The sequence below is a fragment of the Trachypithecus francoisi genome, unplaced genomic scaffold (genome assembly GCF_009764315.1).
Source record: "Trachypithecus francoisi isolate TF-2019V2 unplaced genomic scaffold, Tfra_2.0 Lachesis_group0, whole genome shotgun sequence".
Classification (NCBI taxonomy): domain Eukaryota; kingdom Metazoa; phylum Chordata; class Mammalia; order Primates; family Cercopithecidae; genus Trachypithecus; species Trachypithecus francoisi.
In genome coordinates, this window is record NW_022681453.1 from 131,613,709 (window position 1) to 131,641,238 (window position 27,530).

The window sequence follows — 27,530 nt, forward strand, 5'->3', positions numbered from 1 at the left end:
TGGAAAAGGCTCTTGGATTTCGGGCTGTTTATAGTTGGAGAATCCCTTTATGGCTTCAAGGTGTCATCTGTAAAAGGAAGGGGCTGGATGCATTAAGGGAGTCTTTCCGGCCCCGTGTAGTGTGACTGGGCTGGCATAGTGAGTGTTCGCTGCCCCAGCCTTCAGGTGGCAGTCGGGTCTGGGAGGAGAGGACTGGCGTTTTCGAACCCGTCCCAGGCCGCCTCTGCGTGGCCGTGACGTCGCTGCGCCCCGCCTACTTGGGTGGTGACGCGACGGCCACGCCCCCGCGCTTACGTCACCGGCCCGGTTCCCTCTCCGGGGAGCGGCGGCGGACGCGCGGCTCCCACCCCCTCCCCTCTCACGGGTTCTCCCCTCCTCAGTGGTGGCCGCGACCCGACCCTCTGCAAGGCGATGGCCCACGCCCCCAGCGCAGGCTAGCGTGCCTGGGTGCCCGGCCATGGGCTGTATCGGCTCTCGGAGCCCGGCGGGTCAGGGTAAGAAGAGGCGGAGGCCGAGCACGGGTTGGGGAGTCGGGCTGCGGTCGCCGGTGCGCGGTGCGCGGGCCGCGGCTAGGTGGGGGCCTTGAGGAGGGGGCCGGTGTCGGGAGAGGGAGGAGCCTGCACCGGGAGGCGGTCCAGGCAACAGGAGGGAGCGGGTATGAGCAGGGAGGGGGCCAGACCGACTCCGGTTCGCTCCCACGGCCTGCCTGCCTCGGGGTTTTGCAGGGCAGACGCATGGTCTCGCCGCCGGCTGCCGTGTGCCCACTGCTCAGGGTGGCTGGAGACGCACAGCTCGGGGAGGGGCTGGGCAGCCCGATGCCCCCACCACTCCAGCCCGCGGCGACTGGCCTTGCGCGCCCGCACACTCGCTCCCCTCCGCCTACACCTCTGCCTTCACTGTCCTGGGAGTGGCCCTGTGCTGGGAACCTGCTTCCCCCAGCCGTGTCCCCATCTTCTTAAAGAGGTAGCCTTTCAGCCCTGGCTAAGCACCTTACCACAGAATTTTTGTCGGACATTGACTCCCCGCTTCAGAGTCAGTTGACGAAGGGGGACTGAGGCCCCGTTTGGGGCACCTGTGAACACTGAATCACCTCTCACCTATTACAGTTGTTTTAATGTTCTGCCCCCATTCAGCAAAAACAAATCGCTCCACTCTGTGGAGGGAAAGAGGAGCCCAGAGGCAGGCCATCAGGGCTTCCTTCCCACAATGCTGACCCCTGCTTGGGCCTCTGTTTCCGTGGGTGGCCGTGCACACCGGGCCTGGCCATAGTCCTGTGCATCGGAGGTGGAGCAGCTTCCTTTACTCCGGTGTCGTGGATTTCTCCACGCATAAGGCCAGGCAGGACTGGGTTTGGGATGGGTCCTGGGCCTTCAGGGCAGGTGGTCAGGCCTTGGTGTGGTTGGTACTTGATATTCTTTGGAACTAAGATTGGCTGAGATTTGTACTTCCCTTGAGGAATTCTGGGATTTGTAGTCCTAAGTTATCCTCGTGGCTTTTGAAGCTGAGGAGCAGCTGACTGCTCTGATCTCTTTGGCCCTGCCAAGGCTTGGAGTTCAGGAAGTCATCACCTCCTCTAGTCACGGGTGAGTTTGGCTGACCTCAGGACCGGCCTGGAGAGCCCTGGTTAGGTACCAGTTGGGGGCCAGGGATAGCCTGTAACCTCCTGTTTTCCTTCTGCTTGGTAGCATTTCTGGGGACCAGCAGCTGATTGAGGCTCAGGGATAGAGACGGCTGCTCCAGCTAAAGGTCAGTTGTGATGTACATTGCCTGTTGGCACTCTCTAGGGAATGGGCCTCAGCTCCCCAAGCCCCAGAGAGCTTGGCTGAGCCCTGATGTTCCCACCTCCTCAGAGCCATGAGGCAGGAATGTTCTCCTTATGTGACTAGGCACAGGTTCCAAATGGGGAGGGGACTGGCTCAGCATCCGGAGCCAAAACAGGAATAGAACTGGGAGCTGAGCCTGGAGCGGTTCTGGGCTTTTGGTTCTCCGCATCAACACAGCCAGCATGCCTATGATTTCTGTGCTGGGCAAAATGTTTCTGTGGCAGCGTGAAGGGCCTGGAGGACGATGGACTTGTCAGACAAGTCGCAGAGGTGAGACCAGGGATCATGGATGTGATCTGGGAGAGGATGGGAAGCTGAGCAGTAGGGTGCTTAGGTGGAAAAGGAAAATTACTCTGGCTTAGATATTAAGAACCAGGCTGAAAAGGGAGAACCAGGCTGGGGCCAGACAGGGCATCAGGAAACGGCTTCAGTGGACAGGGGTGAAAATCAGAAAAAACATCATGAGTTCGTCAGAAAAGAAGAGTAAAGAGCTGTGGACCAGCTGAGGCTGGTGAGAGGAAAGAAGGCAGCAGGAAGAGAGAAGGAAGGCAACACTCCTGCAAAGGGTCCAGGGTGGCTGGTGGTGGTGGGGGGGGCCAGGCAGCGATAGTGGAAGAACTCAGTGTGCTTTCCAAGAGAAATGGGTAGGCTGGGAAACGGGGAGGAGAGTCAGAATTTATCATTGTTTGGTTTCACCCTAGGGTTTTGAGGCAAAATTCATCTAGAGCAGGAAGGTGGCCAGTGGGCTGCCACAAAATGGCCCTAGGGGCCCTAGGGTCAGGGATGTGTGGGATAGGGGCTTTTAGAGTTGAGGAGAGCACTCAGTGGGTGCTGGTCTTCTGGAAGGTGGGGGAGGGGCTGAGAAATGATATGGCAATACCTGATGAAAATAGGGATTTGGGCAGAAGTAGGGGCACAGCTGAACAGCCTTTCCCCTTCCTCTCAGTGTCCTCGGACCCCGCGTGGGCTGTGGAGTGGATCGAACTTCCTCGGGGTCTCTCTCTATCCTCCTTGGGATCTGCTCGAACCCTCCGAGGCTGGAGCAGGTCCTCCCGCCCTTCCTCGGTGGACAGCCAGGACTTGCCAGAGGTGCTGGGCCCCTGGTGGTGGGGGGAAGGAGGACGGCATCCATATAAAGGGGATCTGCAGCCCCCACCCACGCCTGGCCAGCCAGCTTCTGGCTCCCTTTTCCGGTGAGCGGAGGCGCTACCCGGCGGCGGGCCGGGAGGCCGCCCCCGTGCAGGTCTGCTCTGCTCGGCGCTGTGCCAGCGGGCGGAGAGCTCGCGCCTTCTGCGCTGACGTCAGCGCATCCCAGGCCGTATCCCGGGAGACCCTGTTGCATGGTGATGGGTTGCCAGGGAGACATACACCTTTTCTCTGGGCCTGGGCCGCAGCTGCGCGGAGCGCTGGGTACGGATGGCGGCGGCTGAGGGGAGCGAGGCGAGGGAGGGAGAGCAAGCCAAGAAACACCCAGCAGGTGCTCCTCCCCCTAGGCCTGGCTGGAGGCCACTGGCGCCACCCTGGGGGCCCTGTCAGCCAGGTACCCAAGGGGAGGGATGAAGTGTGGGCCTCAGGTCAAGGGGCAGTGTTGGCCGCCCTTGTGAGGGACGGAAACGTGATAGAGGAGAGCAATGCCGGGGAGGGGTGCGTGCCTCCAACTTCATTAAGTGAGGGAAACATTTGCTGGGGCTTGTCAAGGTGCCCTGAGCCAAGTACAGGGTGGAGTTAGGAACTTAGGTGCATCAAACTTAGGCCTTGCCATCCCGAGCTCCCTCGGGAGACAGACAAGGGCAATGATGGGGGCGGGGTGTGTCAGAGAAAAGAGAGAGGCTGTCGGCTGAAAGCATTATTAGCAAGTGACACTTGAGATGGGCCTTAAGTGATGGCAAGCATTTTTACAGGTAAGGATGGCATTCTTGGCCCAGAGGAAAGCTGAGTTCCTTTTCCTGAATGCAGGTGGGCTGCTTGCTGACAGGGTTTGGTGGAGAAGGTTTTTTGTTTGTTTTTTGTTTGTTTGTTTGTTTGTTTGTTTTTGAGACAGAGTTTCGCTCTCATTGCCCAGGCTGGAATCCAATGGCGTGATCTCGGCTCACCGCAACCTGTGCCTCCCGGGTTCAAGCGATTCTCTTGCCTCAGCCTCACTAGTAGCTGGGATTACAGGCATGCGCTGCCACGCCCGGCTGATTTAGTATTTTTAGTAGAGATGGCATTTCACCATGATGGGCAGGCTGGTCTCCAACTCCCAACCTCTGGTGATCTGTCTGCTTTGGCCTCCCAAAGTGTTGGGATTACAGGCGTGAGCCACCACACCCGACCTGGAAGAGGGGTTTTATTGGGCAGAGGAGATCAGTGGTGGATTCAAAGGTTTGGAAGGAGGCAGGGGCGTTACAGAGTGGGATCCTGCAGGGCCTGGGTGTGACGCCTGCACTAACCTCACTGGACAGTGGGGTAGCCTAGACAAGATTTGTGACCGGCTGCACTCCAGGAAAACTGTTTACATTATATCTTACCTCATTCATCCAGCCTTTGTATTTTTGTTTGCTTGTTTTTGATACCGAGTCTTTCTCTGTCACCCAGGCTGGAGTGCAGTGGCACAATCTTGGCTTACTGCAACCTCTGCCTCCTGGGTTCAAGCAATTCTCCTGCTTCAGCCTACTGAGTAGCTGGGATTACAGGCGTCCGCCACCATACCCGGCCCATTTTTTAAATTATTTTTAGTGGAGATGAGGTTTCATCATGTTGGCCTGGCTGGTCTCAAACTCCTGACCTCAGGTGATCCACCCACCTTGGCCTCCCAAAGTGCTGGGATTACAGGTGTGAGCCACCGAGCCTGCCCCAGCCTATGCATTTTTTTTTTTTTTTTTTTTTTTGAGACAGAGTCTTGCTCTGTAGCCCAGGCTAGAGTGCAGTGGTGTGAGCTTGGTTCACTGCAACCTCCACCTTCCGGGTCCCGGTTCAAGCAGTTTTCCTGCCTCAGCCTCCCGAGTAGCTGGGATTACAGGCATGCGCCACCATGCCCAGCTAATTTTTGTAGTTTTAGTAGAGACGGTGTTTCACCATGTTGGCCAGGCTGGTCTTGAACTCCTGACCTCGTGATCCGCTCATCTCGGCCTCCCAAAGTGCTGGGATTACAGGCATGAGCCACCGGCACCTGGCCAGCCTATGCATTTTTTTTTTTTTTTTTTTTTTTGAGACGGAGTCTCGCTCTGTCGCCCGGGCTGGAGTGCAGTGGCCTGGATCTCAGCTCACTGCAAGCTCCGCCTCCCAGGTTTACACCATTCTCCTGCCTCAGCCTCCCGAGTAGCTGGGACTACAGGTGCCTGCCACCTCGCCTGGCTAGTTTTTTGTATTTTTTTCTAGTAGAGACGGGGTTTCACCGTGTTAGCCAGCATGGTCTTGATCTCCTGACCTCGTGATCCGCCCGTCTCGGCCTCCCAAAGTGCTGGGATTACAGGCTTGAGCAGCCTATGCATTTTTAAGAAATTATTCTGTATTTGGTGCTATGCTAAACACTGGGCACTACAGTGACCAAAACAGACTGATTTCCCCAAGAGCCAAAGACCAGTGAGGGAGACCAACAAGAAACAGGAAATGCAAAAAGACCATTATTACTCACTATGATTAAGGGCCACAAATGGGATACATTGACAGAGAGTGATTTGTTAGAGACTAAAGAGAGGACAGACTACCAAGAAGGGGGCCAGGAAAGCTACTCTGACGAAGTGGTATTTTGGCCCAAACTGGAAGAATGAGAAGGAGCCAGCCAGCCATCAGAATAGTTCAGAGGAGAAGAGGAGCACTACACTCACTACACTTTGGCCTGAGAAAATACATGGGATTGGAGGAGGCTGGGGGAACACCACCTCTGCCGACTTGGGCAGGAGACATTGAGGGCTTGAGAAAGGGCAGTGGCAGTAGGAGTAGAAAGGACAGGGTAGGAGCAGGGAGCTTGCTGGTCGTATTATTACATCTTATCAACAGATATGGGCAAGCAAAGCCTAGGGGAGAGTTGATGGTAATGCTGAGGTTTGGAGCCAGGCTGGATGGGAGAATGGTGGGTGATGCAAAGGCAAGAGGTCAGGAAGCAGGGCTGTATGTGGGGAGAAGGTGTTGGGGTTTGGTTTCCATCTTGCTGAGTTTGCCGGAATGTGGATGGGAAGACCAAGAGGAGGAGCAAAGGGCAGAGGGGAGGGGAATCTTTTTTTTTTTTTTTTTTTGAGACGGAGACTTGCTTTGTTGCCCAGGCCAGAGTGCAGTGGCACCATCTCAGCTCACTGCAAGCTCTGCCTCCCAGGTTCACACCATTCTCCTGCCTCAGCCTCCCGAGTAGCTGGGACTACAGGCGCCCGCCACCACGCCCGGCTAATTTTTTGTATTTTTAGTAGAAATGGGGTTTCACCGTGTTAGCCAGGATGGTCTCGATCTCCTGACCTCATGATCCACCTGCCTCGGCCTCCCAAAGTGCTGGGATAACAGGCATGAGCCACTACGCCCGGCCGGGGAGGGGAATCTTAAAGAAGTCCTAGCCCAGGTGCAGTGGCTCATGCCTGTAATCCCAGCACTTTGGGAGGCTGAGGCGGGTGGATCATGAAGTCAGGAGTTCGAGACCATACTGGGCCAAGATGGTTAAATCCCATCTCTACTAAAAAATACAAAAATTAGCCGGGTGCGGTGGCGGGCGCCTGTAATCCCAGCTACTTGGGAGGCTGAGGCAGGAGAATCGCTTGAACCTGAGAGGCGGAGTCTGCAGTGAGCCTAGATCATGCCACTGTGCTCTAGCCTGGGCGACAGAGCAGGACTCCATCTCAAAATCAAAAAAAAAAAAAAAAAAGAAGTCCTGGATACCACACTCTTCTCCCTTCCTCATCTTCCCTCTCCTCAGAGGTCCTACTTGTGGTTCTTCATTTCCTGCCCTGCCTCCATCTCCTCTGGGTGCTGGGAAAGTGGAGGATTAGCTGAAGTTTTGCTTCTTGGGGCCTGTCTGAATCTCCGTTGCTTTCTGGGAGGACATAATTCACCTGTCTTTCTTATCATCTTACCTTTCCCTGTAGCCACTGGGACATAAGTGCTGTTCCTTCCTAGCTCCTGTCTCCTCCTCACGCCTTCGCTGGGGTATGGGCATGTTAGGGGGAAGGTCATTACTGTCAGAGGGGCACTGACCTTCTAATGGTGTTATCCAAGGTGAATGTTGGAGACACAGTCGCGATGCTGCCCAAGTCCCGGAGAGCCCTAACTATCCAGGAGATCGCTGCGCTGGCCAGGTCTTCCCTGCATGGTATGCAGCCCCTCCCATGTTTCTGGCCACTTTGTCCTTTCTCCTCCCTTTTGCACAGTCCCTTTGGAACTGTTTCCTGTGAGCACATGCTGGGGTCTCCCCTTTCTTCCCTTGCTCAGGTGAATCTCAGCCCCTTCTCCCACCCAAAGGTTCACATAGATCCTAACTACTGCCACCCTTCCACCTCCCTCCCCCTGTGCTCCCTGGCCTGGTCCCTTACCAGGCTCCTCCACCCTCCCCTGTCTCCAGGTATTTCCCAGGTGGTGAAGGACCACGTGACCAAGCCTACTGCCATGGCCCAGGGCCGAGTGGCTCACCTCATTGAGTGGAAGGGCTGGAGCAAGCCTAGTGACTCGCCTGCTGCCCTGGAATCGGCCTTTTCCTCCTATTCGGACCTCAGCGAGGGTGAACAAGAGGCTCGCTTTGCAGCAGGTGGATGGCAGAAAGGGAATAAGTTACACTCTTGGCACAGGGCTGTTTTTTTTTTTTCTTTTTTTTTGTTGCCCAGGCTGGAGTGCAGTGATGCAATCTCAGCTCACTGCAACCTCTGCCACTCCAGTTCAAGCGATTCTCCTGCCTCAGCCTCCCGAGTAGCTGGGATTACAGGTACCTGCCACCGTGCCTGGCTAATTTTTGTAGCTTTAGTAGAGACGGGGTTTCACCGTCTTGGCCAGGCTGGTCTTGAACTCCTGACCTAGTGATCCACCCACCTCAGCCTCCCAAAGTGCTGGGATTACAGGCGTGAGCCACCATACCTGGCCAGGGCTGCTTTCTTGTCTCCTCAGGTCTGACATGGGGGTTGGAGTCTTTCCATACCCTGTTTCTCCTCTCTCCTGTCTCCAAGCTGAGCCCTAGACTTAGCTCACCTTCTGTGCTTATGCATTCTGTCCCTGCGACAGGAGTGGCTGAGCAGTTTGCCATCGCGGAAGCCAAACTCCGAGCGTGGTCTTCGGTGGATGGCGAGGACTCCACTGATGACTCCTATGATGAGGACTTTGCTGGGGGAATGGACACAGGTGAGGGACATCCTGGGCTATTGCTGTGGTGGATCTGCCTGATAGACCTTGGGATTCATTCAGAGCCACACCCAGAACACTCAGCCTTTGGAAAGGGAGGGGAGAGGGGCAGACTCAGTCCAGGCAGGCCTGGACACTCCAGGGACAGGAAGGCTGTCCACACTCATGGGTGGGAAATGAGCAGACAGAAATGGAGTCGTTCCTTTCCCACAGGTGCTGAGGCTTCTCTGTCTGTCTGCACAGTTGTGCCTTGCAGTCCTCAAAAAAAAAAAAAAGCCAAAAGACCTCAAGGACACCTTCTGTGCAGCCGCGTCTCTGAGAGGGTCTGCAATACCTTTGCCTCTTCCTCTCCAAGGCAGCCTTCTGGCTGGCTGTGGCAGGGCAGATGAGTTGCAGTGCACAGCCCAGCACCTCACAGGGCTGCATCCCAGGTCAACAGGAAGGCATGCTGGGCCTGGAACACCCACAGAGCCATGCTGGCTCCAATTCAGCATCCTTGCATTCCAGCCTGTGGACCTTTCTCTGGGCCAGTGCTTGCAGAGGGGACCCTGCAGGGCTCTGCAGCTGTGTTCGGCCCTCCTTTCATCTTTCATTCCCTAGACCACATGGCTGACTTTCTCTGTAGCTTCTGGGCTCAAGTCTCACAGGCCACCATTCCCCACAACCTCTTTGCCTTTGAAGATTACCTCTACCGTCCCCTACCCCTCCAGTGAATTAAGTTCTCCAAGGCAGGCAATACATGAGAGCAGGTTGGAAACTGCTGCTGTGGTCTGGAGGGTTGATTTGGATGTCTGAAGCCAAGATGGAACCTTAAACCACAGGCATTTTTGTTTGATTGAGTTCCAGGCCTACTTTGACCCCTGGAGTAATGATAATAACTAACATTTATCCAAGGCTGCTACTAGCCCATGTGGAATCTTTGTGCAAATTAGAAAAAGGCACCCCTTTCTCTGGCAGGCCAGGGCATGCTGCTTGGTGAGCAGAGTATGGGTTAGATTTTGCTATCTCTCACTGCCTTGGACAGGCCCTGTTGTGTGATGAGCAACCTGTATGGCCATATGTGGTGACCCTGCATTTACCACTTGTTTACTGTGTGCCAGACACTTTTTCTTTTTTTTGAGACAGAGTTTAACTCTTGTTGCCCAGGCTGGAGAGCAATGGCACAATGTCAGTTCACCGCAACCTCCGCCTCCCAGGCTCAAGCGATTCTCCTGCCTCAGCCTCCCTAGTAGCTGGGATTATAGGCATGTGCCACCACACCCAGCTGATTTTGTATTTTTAGTAGAGATAGGGTTTCTCCATGTTGGTCATGGATCCCTGAGATCCTGACCTCAGGTGATCTACCCGCCTTGGCCTCCCAAAGTACTGGGATTACAGGTGTGAGCCACCACACCTGACTGTGTGCCAGACTCTTATTCTTGTATTGTTAGAATCTCCATCTCGCCATTAAGGAAACTGAGGTCTCAAAAAGTTGTGACTGGTTCAAGGTTACCCAGCACCTACCCACCACCCCCAGAGCTATGCCAGGGGTGGAGTGGGGCAAATGTGGCTTCCAGGTTGGCCAACTGAAATGAAGCCAGCAGGACTATCTTCTTTTCTCTTCCCTTCACAGACATGGCTGGGCAGCTGCCCCTGGGGCCCCACCTCCAGGACCTGTTCACCGGCCACCGGTTCTCCCGGCCTGTGCGTCAGGGCTCCGTGGAGCCTGAGAGCGACTGCTCGCAGACCGTGTCCCCAGACACCCTGTGCTCTAGTCTGTGCAGCCTGGAGGACGGGTTGTTGGGCTCCCCGGCCCGGCTGGCCTCCCAGCTGCTGGGCGATGAGCTGCTTCTCGCCAAACTGCCCCCCAGCCGGGAAAGTGCCTTCCGCAGCCTGGGCCCACTGGAGCCCCAGGACTCGCTCTACAACTCGCCCCTCACGGAGTCCTGCCTTTCCCCCGCTGAGGAGGAGCCAGCCCCCTGCAAGGACTGCCAGCCGCTCTGCCCACCACTAGTAGGCAGCTGGGAACGGCAGCGGCAAGCCTCTGATGTGGCCTCTTCTGGGGTGGTGTCCTTAGATGAGGATGAGGCAGAGCCAGAGGAACAGTGACCCACATCATGCCTGGTGGTGGCATGCATCCCCTGGCTGCTGCTAGGGGCAGAGTCTCTGTGCCCAAGTGTGGGCTCAAGGCTCCCAGCAGAGCTCCACAACCTAGAGGGCTCCTGGGAGCGCTCGCTTCTCCGTTGTGTGTTTTGCATGAAAGTGTTTGGAGAGGAGGCAGGGGCTGGGCTGGGGGCGCATGTCCTGCCCCCACTCCCGGGGCTTGCCGGGGGTTGCCCGGGGCCTCTGGGGCATGGCTACAGCTGTGGCAGACAGTGATGTTCATGTTCTTAAATCAAAATGCCACACACACATTTCCTCCTCGGATGATGTGAACCACTAAGGGGTTGTGACTGGGCTGTGGGGGGGTGGGGTGGGAGGGGGCCCGGCCACCCCCTACCTTCCCCATGCCTCTCTCTTCTCTGCTTTTCTTCTCACTTCCGAGTCCACGTGCAGTGCTTGATAGAATCACTCCTACCTGGAGGGGCTGGCTCCTGCCCTCCCGGAGCCTATGGGTTGAGCCGTCCCCCAAGGCCCCCTGCCCAGCTGGGCTCATGCTGTGCTTCATTCACCTCTCCATAGTCTCTAAATCTTCCTCTTTTTTCCTAAAGACAGAAGGTTTTTGGTCTGTTTTTTCAGTCGGAGCTTCTCTTCTCTGGGAGGCTTTGGAATGATGAAAGCATGTACCCTCCACCCTTTTCCTGGCCCCCTAATGGGGCCTGGGCCCTTTCCCCACCCCTCCTAGGATGTGTGGGCAGTGTCCTGGCGCCTCACAGCCAGCCTGGCTGCCCATTCACGCAGAGCTCTCTGAACGGGAGGTGGAAGAAAGGATGGCTCTGGCTGCCACAGAGCTGGGACTTCATGTTCTTCTAGAGAGGGCCACAAGAGGGCCACAGTGGTGGCCGGGAGTTGTCAGCTGATGCCTGCTGAGGGGCAGGAATTGTGCCAGTGAGTGACAGTCATGAGGGAGTGTCTCTCCTTGGGGAGGAAATAAGGTAGAGCCTTTCTGTCTGAATGAAAGGCCAAGGCTACAGTACAGGGGCCCCGCCCCAGTCAGGGTGTTAATGACCACGCTGGGGAGGCCTCTGGCAGATCCTGCATTCCAAGGTCACTGGACTCTAGGTTTTTGTGGTTGTGGGAAGGGTGGGTGGCTTTAGAATTAAGGGCCTTGTAGGCTTTGGCAGGTAAGAGGGCCCAAGGTAAGAACGAGAGCCAATGGGCACAAGCATTCTATATATAAGTGGCTCATTAGGTGTTTATTTTGTTCTATTTAAGAATTTGTTTTATTAAATTAATATAAAAATCTTTGTAAATCTCTATATACATCTGGTCATTGGAGGTTCCAGTTATAAACCCATCTTAGTTCCACCCCTTTCCCCTCAAAGGGGGAGCAGGGGTCAAGTGACCCCAACCTCATCCTGCCAGGGCAGGGCTGATCTTCCTGCCCCTGGAAAACTTGCTGTAGGTGGGCAGTGGGTCAGATTCCAGGTAGGATGAACTGGGAGAAGCTGGCAGCCCAGGTCTGGAGGGGGCTGGGGTACAGCCTCCGGCTGTAGCTGCCTCCTGCCTTCCCAAGGCAGAAGGAATGAGAGATGCACATTCTGGGATGACAGGCATGGCTAGCACCATCCTAGGCCACCCATGAGGGGCTCACTGGCATTTGTCATCGCTGTCGGAAGGGCTGCCCTCCCGGGGGAGGCCATGATGGGAGTGGGGCCCCCAGAGTGCATGCACCTCAGTGGTCTCTGTGTCACTGCTGCTGGTGGCACTGTCTCGGAAGCTGGCGAGGGGCGGCCGAACTTTCACACCCTGTGCTGTGACAGAGCCCTCGATAGCCTTCCGGAGCTGGAAAGGTGAGAGGGACAGATGTCTGGACCCAGAGCTCCCGGCTCAGACTCCTCCCTACCTTCCTCCCCACGTGAGCTGGACATAAGCTTCCATGCCTTTTTGGAAGCGGAGCAGTTTTGGAGGCCACCATCACCTCACCTCCTTTAGAGTAACGATTCCAATGAGTCTGCCAATACTGGTAACATAAGCATGGTCCACTCCCAGCAGTGAGAAGATGGTGTGAGTCTGCAGTGTGGGAAGAAAAGAGATTGGACTTGATGGACAATGGGCAGCTCTAAATGACAGGCTACAGGGGCCCAGGACAAGGTTGGCGTGGAGTAGAAGGGGTGCCACAGATTGGGAGGGAAGGAGACAGGACTGCTGGAGGGAAAATAATGACAATAGTAATAATAGAATGTTTCTGTGTCCAGGCCTCAGAAACTTGATACTCAAAATTCTTATGTTGCTTACATTGATGGAGAAATAGGATGGGGGAAGAATTCTTAGTCTCATGTTAGAAAGGGGGATGCAGGACAAGAACAACTCTTCACACGTGAAATCTAGTGATTGGCCAGGCTCCATTGTAGGTCTTCATTATCATTTAATTCTAGTACTGTCCTGAGAACTAAGCATTAGGAGAAGCAGCATGGGGCTCAACAGTGAAGTGACTTGTTCTGGGCAGGTCATCAGGAGTGGCTGTGCAGCCCCAGTCACTTTTCATCACACTAGAGAGGGACGCACAACCCCAGTCCTGTTTAGTTGCAGATATACTGAGAAGACAGAGTCCACACCCACCTTAAGGGCACTGGGGCCCTGAATCCTGTGCCTCTCGTTCCACTGCTTCTCAGTTGCCCTCCTACCTGGCTGGCCAGGTTTGGAGTCTCCCGTGCTCTGGCATTCCAGTCTTGGCCTGAAGCATGCTATGCTCTTATACAGTCTGCCTTTTCTAGGGTCCAAGCAGTATCCCAAGTTCTGTTGAGATGCAGCTTGCAGTCCAGGAGGACAATGGTCACCCCCATCTTTCCATGTCTTTCTTGCTTTGAGCCCTCCCCTAAGCTTTCAAATATAATCACCAGCGGTTCACAAACTGTCAGCCAGTTCTCCTTATGCTTTCAGTAGATTTTCTTGGGGCCAGATGTCTTGAAAAATGCTCTCCTGACTCAGCAGTTCCTGGAATTTTTGGCCTATCATTTATCTCACTGTTCTGAGTTTACTTGTAAGCCTCTTGGCTTAATGTTTGAATCAAGACGAGCATAATAACAGCTTCTTGTGTACCAATTACCCAGAACTCACTTAAATTACCTTAACACTTTTTAAATGTTCTTACACATTTGAAATTCTTTAGGGAAAGATTTCCAGAACCTTCCTAAATTTCTCCACCCATGGCATGATAGTACTAAGAGGGGCAAGAAGTTCAATTTTAGAATAAGCTCTTCCGGGCACAACGGCTCATGCCTGTAATCCTAGCACTCTGGGAGGCAAAGGTGGGTAGAATGTTGAGCCCAGGAGTTTGAGACTAGCCTGCAATATGCGAAACCCTGTCTCTACAAAAAGCCAGACCTGGTGGTGCATGCTTGGAGTCCCAGTTACTTGGGGGGCTGAGTTGGGAGGATCACCTGAGCCCAGGAGGCAGAGGCTATAGTGAGCCATGATCATGCCACTGCACTCCAGCTTGGGTGACAGAGTGAGACCTTGTCTAAAAAAAAAAAAAAAAGTTCTTCTGTGTTCCTTCAATACCTGTAACACAGTTGTCATGTGGTTAGCGATTCCTCCTCCTATCTAACTTGAGTCCTGTGTGCTACAAGTTAGCTTTAATTTCCTTGTCTGACTTCAGAGGGAAACCTTTTTATTATAAGGTTTCCTGTGTTAATAATCCCTTAGATTTGTCTTCTTATGGTCAAATAACCCCTCTCATCTTCTCCCAAGGAGCCTATTAAATAGTTCCCTTGAATTTTCTTTTTCTTCACAATCCTAATCAGGTGAGCTTCTGGCGGGTGATATGCCTTTCAGGTTTGCAAACCACTTACCCCTGACAGTCACCAAGCCTTACCAATTCACTTCCTGAACATCCTGGCCATTACTGACTCTAGCCTCACTATCCTCACCAAGACTGGGGCTGCAACAGCCTGATGGGTTCTTCTTCTTTCTGCCTCCCTTCCCTCCAGTCTGGCCCTGCTTATCCTATGCACTTTGTCAAACCTGAGTACAGCCCAGACTCCCTAGAAGGCCCATGAGACCCCTCCCAAGCCAACTCCAGCCTGTCTTTGTAGTGTCACATTCTACTGTGCACTCCAGCTTCCAGCCTCCAGCTTCACATAATCACTCTTCTTTTTCTGAAAACGTTCATTTCTTCCACACTTTAGCTCTTCTCTATTTTTTTAAACATTTTTTTTAGTTAAAAAAATTTTTTTTGGCCGAGTGCAGTGGCTCATGCCTGGCCAATATGGTAAAACCCTATCTCTACTAAAAATACAAAAAATTAGCCGGGCGTGGTGGCACGCTCCTGTAATCCTGGCTACTTGGGAGGCTGAGGCAGGAGAATCACTTGAACCTGGGAGGTGGAGGTTGCAGTGAGCCAAGATCGCACCACTGTACTCCAGCCTGGTGACAGAGTGAGACCCTGTCTAAAAATAAATAAATAAATAAATAAAATTTTTTTGTTAGAATACAGTCTTGCTACATTGTCCAGGTTGGACTTGAACTCCTGGGCTCATGCAGTCCTCCCACCTCAGCCTCCTGAGTAGCTGGGAGTACAGGTGTGCACCACCATGCCCAGCATATGCTATCTTTTAAAATTCATCTCTCAGTATAAGTAGTAGTAGTGGTAACAGTAATTCCTAACATATATTGAGTATTTACTGGTGTTAGGCCCTATTGTAAGTGCTTCACATGTTTCAAGTCCTGTAATTCTTAGAAAACTCAGTGAGGTGTGATCCGCATTTTACAGATTGGGAAAGTGAAGCACAGAGAGGCTAAGAAACTTACCAAGGTACACAGCAAGCCAGCATGTAGCACAGTGAGGATTTGGGTTCAGCTGGTCTGGCCCTAGCATTGGCCCCCACTCTGGCCTTTACCATTGCTTCTCCGTGGGTGGCTTCTGAATGAATTAATTATTAGCTGGCACAGTGATCTCCAGTTGCACGGGTTCCTAAGTAGTCTCCAATGTTTTCTCTGTCTTATCTGAATGTTCCCCTCCTGAACTTAATTGGGTGACTACCTATTGATTCCTCAGGCCTGTAAGGACATTTTGAATTCTAATCTTTTATGTTCTTATCACTTCTAGTTCTTTGTACTTTTGTTAGTTGGTTCCTCAAAGGGTTCTTCTCTTCCTCTGATTTTCAAGTTTGTAACAAATATCTACTTTGTTCTTTTTCATTTGATTTAATTAGACATCACGGAACTCATTGGAGGGCCCATACTTCTTGGGCCTGGGAATAGTGAACTGACACGGAGAGGGACAACATGGCCTTCTGAAAGAATCCTGGGAGCAGGGCCAGGAAATCTGGGCTCTGGGCCTGACTCTGCTGTGCTGACTCAGGCACATTACCTCCGCGCTGCATGCCTCAGTTTCCCTGCGTATTAATATGGTTAAGGCCACAGGCTTTTGAGTCAGACCATCCTAGATTCCAGGCCCAGTTCTGCTACTTATTATTTTTTTTTGAGATGGAGTTTCGCTCTTGTCATCCATGCTGGAGTGCAGTGTCGTGATCTCGGCTCACTGCAACCTCCACCTCCCACGTTCAAGCAATTCTCCTGTCTCAGCCTCCCAAGTAGCTGGGATTACAGGTGCCAGCCACAACACCTGGCTAATTTTTTGTATTTTTAGTAGAGATGGAGTTTCACCATGTTGTCCAGGCTGGTCTCAAACTGCTGACCTCAGGTGATCCACCTGCCACAGCCTCCCAAAGTGCTGGGATTACAGGCATGAGCTACTGCACCAGTTCTGCTACTTATTAGCTGTGTGTCCTTGTGCAACTTGCTCAACCTCTCTGAACCTCAATTTTCTCATCTATGAAAACTGGAACATCACAATATCTAATAGTGTGGTTGTGATGATTCAACACTTGAAGAGCTTAGCACAGTGTCTGGCACATAGCAAGCATTCCAAAAATGTCAGCACCATCATCATCATGAAAGTCTGAGGAGTAAGATCATTGTGGAAAAGCAGAGGTTTTGGGAGGAAAGGCTTTACATAAAAGCCCTCTCAGGCCTATTACCTTTTTTCTTGCAACTGCATTGCAGTTTGCTACCCATCCAAGGACTTCCATGTTTCTTTATTACCTTTTACCTTTTTGTTTCTCTTTTGTCCCCTATGCTTCCTGCCTTAGTCTCTACTTGTCCATGCTATGCTGGCTCTTAGGCAAAGTTTGTGTGTAAGCTAAATGCCCAAGCTGCAGGTTTTGGGCATGTCTACCTGCTGCTTATCCCCTCCCCCAAACCCCCCAATGCTTCAAGGCCTGTACATTACACCTGTCAAAAATTTAGCTAAAACACCCCTTGGCTTCTGCTGGTCTCAGGAGCCATTTTACCAATGCAGGCTGCCCTCCTTAGGAGTCCTGGAAGCAGAGAGCTCCTGGCCTCCTCTGGTGTCTGCCTCGCCCACCACCAGGCAATCTACTCAGTTCCTCGCCCCATTTCTACAGGCTGCTTTGCAGTTCTGCTGAGCCATCTTCCTGTGTCCCCACCAGTTTTCCTTCGGCCCACATTAAGGCAGACTTTCTGGGGTCTGACATTCCAAGCCCCCCACTGGGTGTTTCTCATCTTTGTTTATCTCTTCTCTGCAGTCTCCCCACCCCTACTTGGATGTTTGTTAGCTTGTTTATTGGATTTTCTTATCCTGCCTGTTTCTCACCCATTTTTTTCCACATGGGCGTATCAACCTTGTTGGGCTGTGGTGGCCTCCTGCCTAGCTCTGACCCTGGCTTGGCCTTCTGGCTTCCACCCAGCTCAAGCCCTGTCTTTGTTACTTCTTTGGTCCAGAGTTCCCTCGAGGGCAAGGCTGAGCAGAGGAAAAACGATGCCTGGCTCCACCACAGAGCAGGAGGAGGCTGCTCCCACCTCCCATCATCCAAGCAATGTCTAAAAAACATCTCAGCACTGAGCCAACTCCCTTCTCCTCCCTCCTTCCCCACTGGCCTGAGTCCAAACTTGTAGGGGGACCAAGATCCCCACTGTGTCCTGAGAGCCCAGGGCAGCCCTGGGCCAGGCTGCTGGCCCTACCTTGTGCAAAGAGGTCCGCTCCACCAGCTGGAAGGGAGCAGGATCAATTTTGCAGTCACTGAAGTTGACAGGTTCATCTAGTTGTTGCTCCTCCCACTCCAGAATCTGAGGGGAAGAGACTACGAGGGTTAGGGAGAAGGTGCCTGTAGCTGACCTCACCTCCCTGAAAGTTGACTTGCCCTTTTTCCAACCCCGTGGTCCCTCCCACGGGGACAGCAGCCAACATGATGACTGAACACACCCAGAAAGAAACAGGGTCCAGAGTCCAGTGGCACCTTACCTCTTCAGGGCTCATCTCGCCTTCCAGGTCTGCGTCACTCTAGTAGAGAGGGAGGGAGGCTGGCAGCTAGGGGCTCTGGAGTTTATCCAGCCTAGACCCTGCCCTCCCTGCCCGGTACCCCCGAGCTGCTGGAAGAGCAGGCATACTTACTGCCAGGGAGATTCGGACCCGCTTCAGCTTGCGCTTCTCACAGGATTCCAACTTCTTCAATTTTGTTAGAGCCAAATCAGAAATATGAGGAGTTGAGGTTATAGGGAAAGGGGAAGTGAGGGGAAGCGGTGGAGCCTAGGGAAAAGGGCATGCCGCAGGACCCGAGCTGACAGCAGGGAGGGCTGAAGGGCAGGGAGAATAGAGGCAGGCACTACAGGGTTAATGATGTGGTCTCAGCATTGGCGAGGGAGCTGGGGAAAAAGCAAGCTAGGAGGAGAGGCTCCAACCACTCACCTCTGAAGCAGCCTCAGGGGGTGGACTGCCACAGAAGAGGCTCCGGAGGGCGATGCCTGCCGACTCCGCGCTCCCTGTGTCCCCAAACATAAGGAAGGCCCCAGGGGGCAATGTCATCTTTGCGGGAGAGGACCAGGAAAGGTAAGGAAGACAGGGGGAGAGGTATCGTAGTTTCAGCCCTGGCCCATGTGGGCAGCCTCTTCCAGCTGGGATATGACCCAGCAACAGGGCTGGGCAGGGACTCTAATGGATCTCAGTAGCTTGGCTGAGGCTCTGTTGACACAGGAGAGACGGGCTTACCTGTGGGACTCTCTCCAAGGTTCCTGGTGACACTGGGCCCCCTCTTGAGTGCAGGCTTTAGGGGCTTGTGGGTCTCCCCCCGGGCTGCCGGGAAGCCTGAGTCTTCTGTGTTCACCTGCATGGTCAGGAAGGGGCTGGTGGGGCCATGGCCCCAGACCACTCTCCCAATCAGTCTACACAAAGACATTTAGGAAGTGTTTGTGGCTTTTCCCCTCACCTGGAAGCAGACAGAAGCCTCAGGGCTAGGGGGACCCTCCTGATCAGATGGTGGAGAGGTCTGGGTGGCTCTGCGCTCCTGCATGTGCTGCCGCCGGCGGGCTGGGCTCAGCTGGGCCCCCAGCAATGCCACCACCTGTGAACGCTCGATGGAGCCCAGGAGAATCATGGACTCTGGACAGAACAGGTGGAAGGACTCAGGAGCTGAGGGAGCCCTCCAGCCCCGTCCTTCTCTCACACTCAAGAGTGGAGCCTTGCATTCAGGCCACACACCAGAAGGAAGCCCCCACCTGGCAAGTGCTGGCCCATTCCCTTTGGAACCAAGGAGCCCAGTCCTGAGCTACCTGCCCCTTCCCGAAGCTTCGACCCTTGGAGATGCCCCTAGCACCTGGTCCCCCTCCTGGCCTCACCAGGGGACTCCACTAGGGCCAGCATTCGGCCCTTGGTCCTGTGCAGTGCCAACCGCAGGTCCCGGAAGGTGCAGCTGAGGGCCACATGGGGAACATCCCGCACCATGATGTCCTCCACACGCACCCGGTACTGCCTGGGGGCCGAGAGGGGCGCTTGGTTTATGGTCAGCATGGGGAGAGTTGCCCAGAGCATTACCATCCCAGGGCCACAAGGAGGGCTCCAGAGCCCATCCATGGGGATGGGGGCTAAGGGCCAAGGGGTGCTCCCACCCTTCTTTCTGAACAGCAGGGGCCAGCTACAGTCCCTCCGGAGTGTGGACGAAGGTGGCTCATCTCCCAGCTTCATAGGCTCCAGGACCTTGCTGGAGGTGGGTGTAGGGGGATCTAGGATGCCCTCTGCCCCTCCCCCACAGCCCCCTTGGCACCCAGCCCTCCGTACTGGTGGCGGCCCCAGCCCAGCTCAGGCAGGTAGGGCAGTTTCTTGATTCGGATGATGCTGTCATAGAGGGAGGGCTGTAGACTCTGGGCGACAGCGTTAGCCAGGATGACGGCGATCATGACAGGCAGGATGTGGGCAATCTGGCCTGTGAGCTCGAACACGATCACAGCCGTGGACACTGTGTGTGTCACTGCTCCTGCCAACGCAGCCGCCCCTGGGGACGGTCACACTCAGTCTCCTCAGGGTGCCCAAGCCCCAGAAGACTCTCCACAACCAGGGCAGGTCCTGAGTGGGTCCCTCAGGGCTGCCCAATACAGTCCTGGGATTGGGCCTGTGCATCTGATGGAAGCCTGCTTTCTGCCAGCAGGGGGCACCAGAGTCTCAGACCCTGTGGCTGGGGCGTGGGTGGGGGGGTCTTCCAAGGCTGATGGGACCTGAGGCACTCACCAACCACAGCGTAGCCCCCAGGCACAATCCGGTAGGTGCTGCTGTCCGTATGAATTCCATCTGGGAACCAGGCAGCCATGCTTTCGCCCACCAGACGCCCAAATGCTGCTCCTTCAGGGAGGGGGGTGGGAAGAGAAAGAGGCAGTGGAGGGGGAGGGCAGAGGGCACTAGGAAGAGAGAGGGTCAGAGGGTGAGGGAGGGGCCAGTGGGTCATTCAGTGCAGGGCACAGCCCTGCGGGGTCAGGGTTCAGGCTAGGGCTGGACCAAAAACCCGCTCTTGGGCAGAGGGATGACCGGGGGGCGGCCAGAGGGTGGGGAACATGCAGGCCGGGATAGCAGGCAGCTGAGAACTCACCAATGACAAAGACAGGCATGAAGGCCCCACAGGGAACTGGGATGGTGGTGGCCAGTGCAGACATCCAGAACTGCAGGCAGGGGGTGGTTCAAAGGCGAAGAGGCTCCACCTGGCCCCAGGCAGCCCACAACTCCACCCAGGAGAAGTCTACCTCGCTGATCAGGTAGGCATAACCCTCCCAACTACCCCATAATCCTCCCAGCTACCCCGGAACCCCCAAGCCTCCCAGGTGATGGCAAGGGGAAGGACTCTGGAAGCAGATGGCTTGGGTTCAGATCATCGCTCTGCCCTCTAGCTGTGTGACTTTGGGCCAGCTACTTCACCTCCTTGTGTTTCGACTCCCCATCTTTCAAATGGGGATAATAATAGTGCCTTTCCCATGTCACTGTGGAGAGGCTTCAAGGTGTGAGCACTGCATGGCAGGTGCTTAGAAGGGCAAGCTATGTAAAGGTTAGCAATGTACACATGAGGAGCCCACCTTCATGAGAATGAAGATGACCAGGGTGAGGAAGACGTTGGCACGTGGTGGGTTCCAGGCCTGTGAGGTGCTGGGTGGTTCTAGCTCCTCCACCAGGCCCTGGTGGACCCATGTCCGATTGTCAAACAGGGTGACCAGTGTCTCTTTCTGTGACAGCTAGAGTGAACAGGGTGCCTCAGGCTGGGGAACCAACAGGATGAAGGGAAGAGGCCATGGCATCCCATGGGGAACAAAGGGTCCCACAGTCACACTGGGGCTGTTGGCTTTGGAGGGAATGCCTTCCAAGGGAAAGCACAAACTCCTGTTCTGCCTGTGGTTACCTGTCCAGCCATGAACTGTCCAAAGCCAGGGGGGAAGGTCAGCGTGGAGATAAGCAGGGTCACCAGAGCCGGGAAGAGCAGGCGTCTAGAGTCGTAGGTTTCACATCAGTCGTGGGTGGCCAAGGGCTGGGTGCCCTCGCATATCTCAGGGCTGAGGTCAGAGCAGAGCCTTGGCTCTTTCATGAAAACACTCAGTCCTGACAGAAGGTCTCCTCTGCTGTTTATGATATGATAGCCCCAAGGGTTATCCCTTGGGTATGGTGGACTGGAGTTTTAAGTGCAGGGGTCTGACCCAAAGACCTTTCTGTCAGCCCCGACTCTGTAGGTGGGTAGCAGCAGCAGAAAGTCCATCCCCTAAGCCCTCCCTGGGGCCCCTCCGAGTTGTTATTCCACCCTCCGCCCTCAGAAGCCCATGTGAAGGGCATATTGTGTGATGGGGTGGAGAAGTTTCTGCCTCTGTTTGTCTCTCTGTGGTGACTTAGAGTGAAGGTCAATGTTGGGGGAAGCTGGGGTCACTTGTGAAGTTAACCAGAGGTGTGTAGGGAGCAGGTTCAGCTGGGTGCCCTCTCTCTGAAGGATGTCAGTCCCAAGGGAAGTCATGTCTCAGGCCTCCTCACTCCCAATTCTCAGGGTCACACTGACAGAATTGTGTTCTGGAGATAAAAAAAAAAATCTCGGCCATGCACAGTGGCTCACGCCTGTAATCCCAGCACTTTGGGAGGCTGAGGTGGGTGGACCTGAGGTTGGGAGTTCGAGACCAGCCTGACCAACATGGCAAAACACCGTCTCTACTAAAAAATACAAAATTAACCAGGTGTGGTGGTGCATGCCTGTAATCCCAGCTACTTGGGAGGCTGAGGCAGGAGAATAGCTTGAACCCAGGAGGCGGAGGTTGCAGTGAGCTGAGATCGCACCATTGCACTCCAGCCTGGACAACAAGAGTGAAACTCCGTCTCAAAAAAAAAAAAAAAACAAAACCAAGAAATCTCGTCCATCCTCATGGGTCATGGGGGCAAACAGGCTCAAATACTCTCCAGGGAGCATCCCTATATGGGCCAGGCCAGCGGACCTGAGGAGGCCTTAATCTTTGATTCCCAAATGTCCCCTGCCACTGACTATAAACTTAAAAGTGCCAATTTTCAGGTAATTCATATGAACATAAAAATGCTCAGTCAGCCTGGAAAATACCCTGGCTGATTTCTCAGGGGAGTGCCTGTTTTGACTGGGCCACTCTCTCACCATCACTGTCCCCTGACCTACTGCGGCCCTTACACAACCCAAAGCAGCCTGGAGAGGAGCTGAGAGCCACTCACTTCCTCATGAGGAAGCGATTGATGGTTTTCTGCTTCCGCATCACCTGGACAATCTTCCGGTTCAGGTAGACAAAGAGGGCTCCACCGAAGCCACTAGCAATACTGGAAAGGGAAGAGGCACCCGACTGAACAGGAGTCTTCCAGAAACCCCCCCTCCTCTCCAACACCCCCAGGCCCCTCAGCTCCTCACCCAATGACAGCAAAGGCTGGCAGCTCCTGCAGGTCAAAGGGGAAGTCGAGCCGGAATCGGGTTTTGAAGAGGGCCGTAATAGTCTCTGAAGGGAAGAATAGCAGAGGGAGGCAGGCCTAGCCTCATGGGCCCCCTACCTGGCACCATCTCGGGCTGCCCTCATCCCCTGGGTGCCCCCCACCTTCATCCCGGTTCCAGACTGCCAAGACCCGGAAGATGAAGGCACTGAAGGTGGCAGCGAAGAAGCCCCGCCAGTAGTTCCGCACCGCGAAGAAGGTGGAGGTGACCTCGATGCTGAAGAGGACGCCTGTGAGGGGGACGGAGACCGTCACTTGAGGCCTGGGCTTGGCCTAAGGCCTCAGACCCAGAGAAGAGGGGTCAAGGAGGAGAGGCCAAGGGCAGGGTTGTGGGGCTGGACGGACCTAGGAGCCCTGCCTACCTCCAATAGGTGCCGCAAAGCAGCAGCCCACCCCCACGGCACAGGCGGCAGCCAGCATCTCTGTGTTCCGGGATTCATTCTGGCGAGAGTGGTGGCAAGAGGGGGTCAGCCGTGGGCTCAGCAGCCTCTGCCCCCCACTTCCCCCAGGGTTCCCCTTACCTCATAGATACCCCCAAAGAGGGAGAGGAACTTGCTGAGAAGGGCAGCACACATGCTTGCGATATGCACAAAAGGGCCCTGCGGGGTGGGGCAGGCAGTGAGTTGGGAGGGGGCCCACCCTGACCTTGGCCTGGCCTCCTCTTCCACCAGGAGGGACTCCTTCATTCCCCAACCTGCAGTTACCTCTTTGCCAAGCGGCATCCCACTGCCCAGGGCGCAGGTCAGCCCAATGACCTTAGCTATAAAGGTCTTGAGTGTGAGGTATTCTTTCAGCACCACTCCCCGCAAGATGGTCTTCATCTCAGGGATGCCAGAGCCTGGAGAGGGAACAGTCTCAGGAGAGGCATTTGGTGTGCCCATTTCGGGGGTCCCACCTATGCCCTCCCCTTCTCTTCTAACATACCGACAGCCTGAGGGGCCAGGATCTGTGTGAATCCGGCTGAGAAAGTGATGAGGACAACAGGGTAGGTGACCCAGGCCAGGTACTGGAGTAAGATGCTAGTATTCAAACCCCGGGACATCCACTGCTGGGCTGTGGGAAGACGACCTGCTGGACCCCCAGTGCACAGACCCACTACCTGCCTGGCCAGTGGACCACGCTGATATGACAGGCTGTCCCAAGGAATACCACATAGAGTCAGGGCACGGGGGAAGGAAAGGGTCCCCGAGGGCATTCATTGGGACAAAGCCCAACCTAGGCAAGAGGGTCACTTGGAGAGGGGACACAAGAAGCTGTACCCTATGGGAGTGGCCGAGAAGATGCCTGAATCTGGGCAGTCAGACTGGCTGGGGAAAGTGGTCAGTGGCCAAGAAGCCAAGATGCCTTCCTCCACGTCTAGATGAGTATGGCATGGACACAGGAGGTTTCTTCCCAGTCCTCCCCCTGCCAGCTGTCGCCCTCACCTTGCAGACAGGCAGCAATGGCATAGTCCATGGCCCAGCTGACCAATGCCATGAGGAGCCCCAGCAGGACCAGGAAGATCCAATCTTCACCAACCCTGGATACTAGGAACTTGTGGCAGCGGACAGAACAGACTGGATGCAGGGAAGGGAAGAAGGGGGAGGCTGGCACCAAAGTGCTCCTACCCCTTTTATGGCCCCCTCAACTGCCCCTTCCCCCCCATCAGCAGCTCTAATGGCCTCTGCTCCCCTCAGCATAGCACAGCCAGGTCCCCTGCCCCCAACCCAGTTCTCACTGCGGCATCGGGCACAACGGCTCCGTCCATATTCCAAGAGCTCTGGGGCAGCCCGAGGGGAAGGGGGACCTTTCCAGGGTTCAGGCCCTCCCAGGCGAATCCGAGCAGCTTCCTCTTTGGCAAAGGCCCCAAGGTCCTGAGTGTACCGGCCATACATCTGGAGCAACATGGGGGATGGGGGCATTTGAGGTCATGGGCTGAGTGGGAATGCAGGGAGGGTTCTTAGAGCCTCCACTCCCCTTCTCCCAGCCCCCACATTGGATATCCCTCTTGAACGCACAGTTCCCACTCTGGCCCAAGGTGTGGGAACAATGCACATTGCAGACTGTGGGGGCTGTCCTGGCCAGAGTGATGGGGACAGCCAAGGTACAGGGACACAGCTCTGGGGGTGGCAGAATAATTGGTCCTCTTCTCACAGGCCTGGGGCTGGGGCACTGAGGAGGAGTGAGAGGGAAGCCCCAGAAGAGGAAAAGATGGAAAAAACCTGTGGCACAGTCTAAAAGTGGGAGGCGGGAAGGTCAGGGAGTAAGGGATGATCAAGGGCACATGGGCAACAATAAGAGCCTCATGGAGCTTGGGGCAGCTGAGTTGGGCCCAGGAGCAGGCACAGCCCCAATCCTTATCACGTTCCTGCTGGGCCTCTGGCCTGTGACCAACTCAGCTGCACCCCTCCCACCCACCCTAATCCCCTTGTCCCCATTCTCCACTGCCACCCCCACCAGCCTGCCAGCCCAGCTGGGAGTGGAAAGCCTCTTGCCTAGGGTGGAGAGGGCTTGGTGACCTCAGTCCCACTATGGAGCTGCACTGAGCCCAGTGGTGGGTTGGGGGACAGCGGAGACTGAGGATGGCTGGGCTGTGACTGTGGATGCTGGGGTGATGGGACCAGAGAGTCGCCTGAACCATGGCTAGACCTGCCAAGCTGGGCGTGTGTTGGGGGGCGGGGAGGAGTGGATTCCGGCCGCCACCCGCAGAGCTTCGGGACACAAAGGGCTCCTGTTGGGGCTGGAATGGGGAGGGGAGGAAGGGAGGGAAAGATAGAGACAGAGAGGGGGTGAGAGATAGAGAGTGAGGAAAGGGAAAGCAAAGAGAAGAGAAGAGAGAGAACTAGAGAGGAGAAAGGAAAAGAAAAAAGAGAGGCAAGGTGAAGGGACAGAGAAGAGAAAGAAGGGGATGAGAGAGGAAGAAGTCGGGAGGAGGAAGAGAACGGAGAGTATTAAGAGGCAAGCACGGTGTAGGAGGAGGGAGGCGAGAGTGGGAGAGAAAGACAAAGGGACAGAATGGGGAAGAGGGGCGGGGGTAGGCTGGAGCACAGAATGCCCGGGACAGAGCTGACCCTGAGAGCTCATTCCAGAGAGAGCTGGAAGGGACGGAGATGGAGAGGTGGTGGCTGGTGTTAGGAGGCACCATTTCAGAGGCCAGGTGCCTGGCTTCCTTGACCATGCTCCTATCCTGGTCTGGGCCGTTTGACAAATGTCTCCTACCCCATCCCAAGGGTTGGCCCCTTTACCCTTGCTCTATTCCCACCTCTCCCTGTCATCCTGATTCATCCAGCTACTTTCTCCTAACTGGGCACCTCCCAGACTTAGTTACAGCCTCTCCTCCCCAAGACGTTCCCTCCCTGCCACCTTCCTGGGCAAATTCCAGCCCAAGCTGGTAAAAAGGAACCAGGGCCCCCTTCCTTTCCCTAGGGCTTGGGTCTTCCACCCCAGTGACATGAGGAGGGTCACGTGGCTTCTCAAACACCAAGTAACAATGGGGACGATAAGTCGGCTCAGAGCCCAGGACCCCTGCTTCTAATGAGGTCAGGGGACACACCCAGCAGTGGGTGGGGGCTGGATACCCCACATCAGCATGGACAAAGGTTCCAATTCCCACACCCATTCCTGCTTCACCCACCCTCCCTAATGCTCCTGTCCCCCAGAGTGGCAAGCCACCTTTTTCCAGAGTCAACTGAGGGGCTCCTAGAGCCAACGCTGGGTGTGGAGCCCCCAGAGGTAGGGTCTGGGGCAGACCATCTTTCTACACACTAGATTCTATGCTTAGCATGGTGCCATGCACATGGCAGGGACACAGAGAATGTCTTGGGTGGTGGAAACTTCAATGGTGTGAATGGTGCCGCGGAAGGGGCAGTGGGGTGCTAAGACTTGAGCCCAAGTAGTGAAGGGGAGGAGCAAAGAAAACGTGCATTTTGGGGGGGTGAGGGGAAGGACACCTGGGACAAGTACCTGGTGTCCTTGTCCTCTGCAGGCCCTCACCCTCAGCCAGAAACCAGCATGCAGTTTTCCATCCCTTCGGCCCTGCAGCCTCAAACTTCCAAGCCTCAGTTTCCCCAGCTCAAAAGGCTGGGACAGGATTAGGGTAGGCCCCTGGTCCTCGCGCTTCCCAGGGTAACCTGGAGCGGCAGTCCCGGAGCGCACTCCTCGGGCTCAGCTCAGCTTCACTTACCAGGGTCTGCTCGTACTGCAGCGCCCGCGGCTCCATCCCTTCCTCCGCCGCCGCGGCCGCCATCTCCGCGCACTGCCCTCTCGCCTCCCTCGGCGGCTCCGGCTCTGTCCTGGACTCGGCTCCCGGCCCGCAGAGTCAGCGCAGGTAGCCGTCCCGTCCCCGCAGCTCGGGAGGCCGAGAGCAGAGTGCGGCGGGCCCCCGGCGGGCGCCGCTGGCGCAGCCTCCCGCTCGCGTCCCCTCCTCGGCGGGCGGGCCGAGGGCGGTGCCCTCTGCGCTGCTCCGCCTGCCGGCCCATCCGGAGGGGACGGCCCAGTCAGGCTGGGGTCCGCGCGGGGCCTCCCGAGAGGCGGCAAAGGGCGCTGGGAAGGCGTAAGCCCGCGCCAGCTCCCTGCAGAGGCCCGGGTCGGAGAGGGGCGCCCGGGAGGGGCGGGTCTACTGGCACGTGGAGGGGCCCACCCGGGTTCGCGGTTCCCAGTGCTCAGGCAGGAGGGGCTGCAGACGCCTGAACTCCGTAGGGGTTGGGGCTGGGGGTTGAGGAGCTGTCTACATCGGATTCCTCCGGGACAGCCCGTTAGGAGCCGCCTCCCCTCTGCCCCTCCGAAGGGACGAGCGGCCCAGACAGGCCCAGGAAGGCCCCTCTGCCCCGTCAGGGGTGAAAAGCAAAGCTGGGAGAATTCGGAGGGGGTTACAGCCGTCTTCCTCATCCTTCCTTTTCTCGGGGCTCCCCTGGGGAGGTGCACTTGGAGCAACCCGGCCTACGGGGTGTGCGGGGGTGGAGGTTGGGGAGGGCGCCGAAAGGGGTAGGCCAGAGGGAAGGGAGCTCCAGGTGCCGGGAAGTCCACTTCTGGGACGCGGGCGT

The 27,530-nt window shown here is 55.6% G+C and overlaps 2 protein-coding genes across 9 annotated transcripts; one reads left to right on the forward strand and one right to left on the reverse strand.

Annotated features, from left to right (window-relative positions):
* Positions 1-277: 277 nt before the first annotated feature.
* On the forward strand, positions 278-11,512 carry FAM131A (family with sequence similarity 131 member A). 6 transcript variants are annotated; one of them, XM_033211923.1, is made up of 7 exons: positions 279-494; positions 1,686-1,746; positions 2,770-2,912; positions 7,005-7,098; positions 7,348-7,530; positions 7,998-8,114; positions 9,727-11,512. In XM_033211923.1, exons 4-7 carry the CDS (start codon positions 7,029-7,031, stop codon positions 10,200-10,202), a joined length of 846 nt encoding a protein of 281 aa, XP_033067814.1. In that variant the 5' UTR covers positions 279-494; positions 1,686-1,746; positions 2,770-2,912; positions 7,005-7,028; the 3' UTR covers positions 10,203-11,512. The 6 variants fall into 6 exon arrangements, with proteins under 6 accessions (XP_033067816.1, XP_033067818.1, XP_033067814.1 ...); XM_033211924.1 differs by lacking the exon at positions 279-494 and adding an exon at positions 1,056-1,583; XM_033211925.1 differs by lacking the exon at positions 2,770-2,912 and having other exon boundaries at positions 278-494.
* Positions 10,799-27,401, reverse strand: CLCN2 (chloride voltage-gated channel 2). Of its 3 annotated transcripts, XM_033211919.1 has the most exons (24): positions 26,672-27,401; positions 24,227-24,383; positions 23,934-24,065; positions 23,434-23,562; positions 23,214-23,347; positions 23,031-23,108; positions 22,872-22,950; positions 22,614-22,739; positions 22,433-22,517; positions 22,243-22,344; positions 20,930-21,014; positions 20,610-20,765; positions 20,132-20,201; positions 19,777-19,887; positions 19,330-19,543; positions 18,891-19,024; positions 18,482-18,654; positions 18,265-18,379; positions 17,965-18,038; positions 17,671-17,724; positions 17,521-17,559; positions 17,241-17,345; positions 12,180-12,266; positions 10,813-12,038 (listed from the first exon to the last, which is right to left on the reverse strand). In XM_033211919.1, the coding sequence occupies exons 1-24, from the start codon at positions 26,732-26,734 to the stop codon at positions 11,844-11,846; spliced, it is 2,697 nt and encodes an 898-aa protein (XP_033067810.1). In that variant the 5' UTR covers positions 26,735-27,401; the 3' UTR covers positions 10,813-11,843. The 3 variants fall into 3 exon arrangements, with proteins under 3 accessions (XP_033067811.1, XP_033067812.1, XP_033067810.1); XM_033211920.1 differs by lacking the exon at positions 23,434-23,562 and having other exon boundaries at positions 10,799-12,038; XM_033211921.1 differs by lacking the exon at positions 20,610-20,765 and having other exon boundaries at positions 10,799-12,038.
* Positions 27,402-27,530: the final 129 nt, after the last annotated feature.

Excerpts from the sequence above, each read along its gene's own strand:
- FAM131A (XM_033211922.1), top strand. The coding sequence starts at position 2,006 with ATGCCTATGATTTCTGTGCTGGGCAAAATGTTTCTGTGGCAGCGTGAA. Across the intron at positions 2,913-7,004 it reads ACAGCCAGGACTTGCCAGAG|GTGAATGTTGGAGACACAGT; the intron begins GTGCTGGGCCCC and ends GTGTTATCCAAG. Across the intron at positions 7,531-7,997 it reads AGAGGCTCGCTTTGCAGCAG|GAGTGGCTGAGCAGTTTGCC; the intron begins GTGGATGGCAGA and ends TCCCTGCGACAG.
- CLCN2 (XM_033211919.1), bottom strand. The coding sequence starts at position 26,734 with ATGGCGGCCGCGGCGGCGGAGGAAGGGATGGAGCCGCGGGCGCTGCAG. Across the intron at positions 22,951-23,030 it reads TCTTTGGGGGTATCTATGAG|AATGAATCCCGGAACACAGA; the intron begins GTAAGGGGAACC and ends CACTCTCGCCAG. Across the intron at positions 17,346-17,520 it reads GCGAGATGAGCCCTGAAGAG|ATTCTGGAGTGGGAGGAGCA; the intron begins GTAAGGTGCCAC and ends TCTTCCCCTCAG.